Below are 5731 nucleotides of genomic sequence, written 5' to 3'. Positions count from 1 at the left end.
GTGCTAATCTCCAGCTAACGTTCCGGGCGAGAGGTGGGGTCATCCTGGACAGGTCGCCAGTGTGTCGCAGTGATGGAAAGCAATGAATGGAAAATGACCCATTTCAACTCCTGATTAGTCACAGACTCTTTCAGTTAAGTATTTTTGTTTCATGTGTCAAAGCAATTTTGTTAAAGGATCAATTTGTTGATCCAGCTGAGAGTCTTACAGATGTCTTTGGTTTTTTGGTACTGATTTACCTTCTGCTGGGTTAAATGGGTTAAATGATGGTTCTGATCAATGATCAAACCTTAGAGACAAGAAGAGTGTGGCTTTTTTCCTGTCTGTGGAAAAATGGACCACATCTTTATTTTTCAGGAGTTACTGGAGTTTTTCACTGTCTAGTTGAATCGGATAGTTCAGGTGATAGCGAAATGGAKCAGAAGGTGCATAGATAAACTGGTTGTGCTCTGTAGAAGTGAGAAGAATCAGTAACTAAAATCATAATTAATGTTGCTGTAGATAAAACGTTGAATTAGTTCAAAAAAATTTAGAAATTGAATTTTCAGAAGCATTGTTAAAAAACTAATTAATATAATTAAATCAGCTCTTATGTAGAAAAATCTCTAAAAATAGATTCATCAAGGTTAAAACCAAACAGTCTGAAATGGGAACYATTATTAAATCATTCAAAAAGTGCCAGATTTACAGTTTTACCTTGGCATAAGACAGTGMATGATGGGTCTTTTAATTTGATTGTTTTTCCAAAGCAGCTTACAACTCCTTTTATAACAGTTGAAATGTGCAAAAAATACTTTTATCTTTAAAGCAATACRGTAGTTAATCATTTGTTTTTTCCAAGACGCTTCAGAAATCAGCCAAATAGTTTTTGATCATCCAACTTTTAAAAAAGCTGAGTGCTGTGTATYATTTCCCCTAAACAGAAAATGAATACGCATTTTGAACAAACTCAGTATGTCTCAGGTGAAAAGTGGGTACTCTTTCTGAATGTGTTATTTTCTCACCCGTCATTTTGAAATAAATTCTCTGTGTCTTGAGGCCAGGACAGAGCAATCACTGTRTAATTTATTTCCCTTCCACACCGTTGAAATTTATTTATGTCTAATGTATTTTTCTGTCATGATGGCTGAGAGTGTGGCTGTTTCACCTCTGAGACAGGAAATATTTAAATTTAATAAGTTCTGGGTAAGAGATCCAGTCAGTGGGTGTTACAGATATTTTGAAGGTCTGCTGCTAATGTGAACTGTCACCTAAATTAATCTGTTTTTCTTGTTTACTTCTCTCTTTATTCTCTTGCCCTTCAAAAGCAATGAAATGAGTCCTTATATTTGTGTCTTTCACTCACGTTTGCCTATTTCCTATCTCACAGTTCAAAATGACATCTGTTATTCTCATTTCCTGCTGTCCCACCTTCCTCTCAGCATAGGTCATGAGCCCCATTATTTTGCATAATGCACATCATCAAAGAGCCAGTATCCGCCTGCATTATGGAAGTGGTGCAGTTCTCCTGCTCATGCCGGGTGATTGATCTCCTCCCCTGCTTCCTGTTGAAAGAGAGTACCTTTGTTCTTTCCAGGAGCCCAGTACATGTCCTCCTGCATTATCGTTGTTATCATCTACCCTGTGTATTTATTTACAGTTGTTAGACCTGTGGTTTCTCTAGCTATATATCAATCAGCTGATGTGGTGTCATAGGGGRCAAAGCAGAAAGTGTTTTTTTTTATTATTGTTATTATTTATTAAAGCACAGATAAATTGTATGGGATGTATTTCTATAGTCTCTTTTTAGTACACTTCATTATGCTATAAAAAAAATAGTACCCTTTTTCAAAGGAAAGGTTTTTCTCTGATCTTTTAGTGATTGTTGGTGCTTACGTTTTAAAATTTARTGAAATATATTTTTGGTCAGTTGCAGCAAACTTTCATCTTCAGTCAAAAGCTTGCAGAATGATGGCCACAATGTTTGGACCCTGGTAAAGATGTATTAAAGGACACCTAATGAATTAATGTTTGTTCAAAGCAGCATAATCCAGCTGTAAAAAAAGACTTAAAGTCTAACTTTTAATATGCATGAGGGAACATCACATTTAAAAAATAATTTTTCCCTAATATTACCAGCATTGCTTTCAATGCTTTGTGTAAAATCTAATTTTGACAATAGGTTATGACTTCTATGACATTTCACAAGGTTCCAGAGTGACCACTGTTTTCAAAAATTTTGCGACTGGAATAATTTATGAATATGTGTTGGATCATTATGCTGCTAAAGGTAATCCGTTTTGTTTTTTTAATATAATTCACATCAATTCCCTACAAAAACTCCTGCTATTTCAAAAATTACAGAATTCACTCTTACTATTCTCTCACTGCCTTAGAAGAACAACAAATCTCAAACCATCATAGATCTTCCATCATCCTTAATAGTGGGCAAGGAGTGCTTTCTCACAAATCTATAGTTTCATGATAAACCCAGTTGGATCGCCGTCTTCCGCAATCCTTATTGTGTCTGTTAGTGTGCATTCATCTCATACTAACAAAACCTAAGGCTGTACACGTCTCATCCTGACTTTAAACACAGTTGAAATACCAAAATATGCCAGCAGGAGGCAACTTTTTTTCTTTAGCGAGTAATATGCTATGTCCCTAACGGCTTTCCGTCTTTCTCCTGACACGTAGCAACCACAGTGGAGTTGGCAGGGTTCAACTAAGTGTTGTCCAGCTGACACCACAGGTAAGAATCATTTTTATTGCTGTTAATATCATAATTATGTCTGTTTAATTAAATAGGGAACGTAAGTTGATTTTGGCTTTACTTGTACGGATTCTAACAAATATTTCAGCATCTGTTAGAGTTAGCAGAAGCTAACAAACTAGCCACAGAGTAAACGGGAAGGTTAGCCTGATAAAGAAGAAAGGCTATATTTGCAGTTTTTCTAATGTTTTCCTTTCATTTTGAAGTCGTCTGATGTTCTATGTACTTAATTGCATATTGTTGTGTATTGTGTTGTGAAAGAACGTGTTTTAAGTGTATTTTTTATTCTGTTTAAAGAAGCGTGGTTAGCATTTTGGGAATGCTAACGGTTTGTTAAATTAAGCTAATCAACGTAGTTGTTACCAGAATACACGTAAACATGCATTTGTCCATTCTTTGTAAAAGGAAGCAGTCATTATTTTTTACTTTGAAATCAAATCCTCTATAGACTTGTGTGTATTTTGCCTTGTGTCTTTATTGATATAAAATTAAAAGGTTGCTAAATATTTCTGTCATTTGTAGAAGTTCCCATTTTTTAAACGCAATAGCTTTCCTTCTTAAAGTTAATCTCAGCCTTTCAGTCTGTTAAAATTTACAGGCGTTTTTAACGCTTAACTTTGATTGTGGAGTAAAATAAATTAGTTTAAACCATTAAGCTTGCATGACCAAAATGGTACTGGAAATCTTAGAAATGAAATAATTTCAATAGGGACTAATATATTGACAAGTGACTATGTTACTAATGGCAAAATTAGATTATGTAAAACATTAGGGAGCTCAGAAAAAAACAAGCCGACCTGTAAAATGAAGAGACAGCCAACGTAATTGTAGGTATGGTGTTTACTGATGAATGGCATACTTTATTTTTACTTTATTAGTGATATTGTCTTATATCTCTTTTATCCCTGGATCAATTAATCCCTTCCCTAATTTGTTATGCAGTTTAACACACATAAACAAATCATTTCAGTCCTACATACTCAACCAATTCCATATCAGTGTATTTCATTTCTCTGTTGTAGTTGATTATTTTCATGAATTAGGGAGAACTGATTATAGATGTATAGATGTTTGATTGTCACTCATTATTTATATCTCTATGTTAAACCAAATTTTTATTTATTTTGTCCGTATATATTTATATTTTTATCCTTTTGATTTTTACATAATTTGACAGGTTGCAGACCCGATAAAATAACAACATAACTCTGACCTTCCCTGCTGYGTGAATATAATTTATTGGAGACATATAACCACCTTTTCTCAGTAGTAGACTACAAGTAGCTTATAACAACATTTTGAAACKGAGTACAAATTAACCTCMTGGMRGATACAGCTTCATTTTAAATTCACAAAAATGTGAAGGTGTGAGGTGCAGGTGTCCACCAAGGAGAGGCGCCATTGGCTGCCCTTCTACTTTTGCTGGCTCACACTAGCAGCTTGATTGTGTTGAATGTATAATAGTTTTGTTTGTTGCGTGAAATGTGTTTAAAATGACAGGTTTAATAAACCTCACTCTCAAATAATCCCAGGATAATATATTGACACAATTTCATGAAGCAAACAATTACAGGTGTGTGAGCTTCATGTTGTGTATTTAATGTCATTGTAGGTATTATAGTGTCACAATATTAAATGTAAATAAAACCATTTTTATCTCTTTGGTTTTAGCAGAGTAAGAATGTCGGGGTTTGATAACTTCAACACTGACTTCTACCAGTCGAGCTACAGCGTAGACGACCAAAACCAGGGCGGATATGGCTACGGCAACTCTGAAAACCCTTACAACAAGTAAGAGAAACAAATTTATTTTTTTTCTTCAGTTGTGATTTTTCTGGCTTCTGAAGTCTCATGAAAGTTGAAACTTCCCTGAACAGTCTAGCTCATGTCTACAGCATTCATTTAGTCCTTTATTTGTTTTTAAGCTTCAGTTAAAGATCACAAACTACCTCCTTTTTTGATAATTTCTTTCACAAACTTTTGTTTATTGTTAATAAATTGTCCGCAGGCCGTACGGTCAGTATGATTACTCGCAGCCGATGGGCTACCCATCCCCAGGAATGATGCAACCCCAGCAGCCGTATACAGGACAGATCTTCCAGCCCACACAGACCTACACCCCAAATGCATCACAGTCCATGTACAGTAACAGCTTTGATGAYGAGCCGCCACTGTTAGAAGGTAAGTGAGCCACAATCTGACCATAGCAGAAAGTAAAAAATAAAATGTATTTTTTTGGAATTCCCTTTTGATTCATTTTTAAAAATTTGGAACAGAAGCATCAATTGAATTCTAAGCCCAAAACGGTATTGATTGGTGTGCTTTGTTATTCAGGACTAAAAGCTACAACTGAGGAGCTGTTTCCAAATACGTTGCATTAAAAAGTCAGAATAACCGTTTTACAGGCATTTGATACAATTAAAATTCTACTAAAGTTGAACCAACAAGAATTTTCTAAAGTCTTGTTTTCATATTTCTTTTGTGCTTAGTGTGACATTTTGCTGATACGTAAAGATGTTCTCACACCGATGTGTTGTTTCTTGGTACTGTTTCTACTAGAGATGTGCCGATCAGGTTTTTTCATACCGACATCGATACCGATCACCCATGAGGGCCGATCACCAATACCGATCACATAATAATTTTTTTAAATTTTTTTTATCATAAACACTACCGGTTACATTATGTGGAAAAAGGAACCATGAATTCACCTTAATTTAGACAAAAACTTGTTTTTAATAACTTTTTCCAAGAAGAAAACTAAACAAAACAGGCATTGTGCAAATTGTACTGCTATCGGTAATACCATCTTTAACAGACTGAAAACATATGAAGGCTCTGCAGCGGCTAAATAATGTAAAAAGTCAAAAACCTCAACATTGCCAAAAAAATTCAAGTATAAAACTTAGCATTCAAAGGCAAATACAGGTTCCATTACAACAAACAATCCAGAGTTACTGAATGAAAACTTCCTGATAG

The 5731-nt window shown here is 34.8% G+C and overlaps 1 protein-coding gene across 2 annotated transcripts in view; it reads left to right on the top strand.

Annotated features, from left to right (window-relative positions):
• The first annotated feature begins 2623 nt into the window (after positions 1-2623).
• Positions 2624-5731, top strand: part of yipf5 (Yip1 domain family, member 5) — a 6636-nt gene continuing 3528 nt past the window's right edge. Inside the window, exons 1-3 of one of the 2 annotated variants that reach the window (XM_008426941.2) lie at positions 2624-2731; positions 4424-4543; positions 4761-4933. In XM_008426941.2, the coding sequence (XP_008425163.1) occupies positions 4434-4543; positions 4761-4933 (283 nt within the window). In that variant the 5' untranslated portion in view covers positions 2624-2731; positions 4424-4433. The remainder of the gene's footprint in view (positions 2732-4423; positions 4544-4760; positions 4934-5731) is intronic. The other variant, XM_008426942.1, reaches the window with a different exon arrangement.

This window comes from Poecilia reticulata, linkage group LG14, assembly GCF_000633615.1.
Source record: "Poecilia reticulata strain Guanapo linkage group LG14, Guppy_female_1.0+MT, whole genome shotgun sequence".
Taxonomy (NCBI): domain Eukaryota; kingdom Metazoa; phylum Chordata; class Actinopteri; order Cyprinodontiformes; family Poeciliidae; genus Poecilia; species Poecilia reticulata.
The sequence above is the reverse complement of the archived record's forward strand: the minus strand, read 5'-3'. Positions and strand labels throughout refer to the sequence as shown.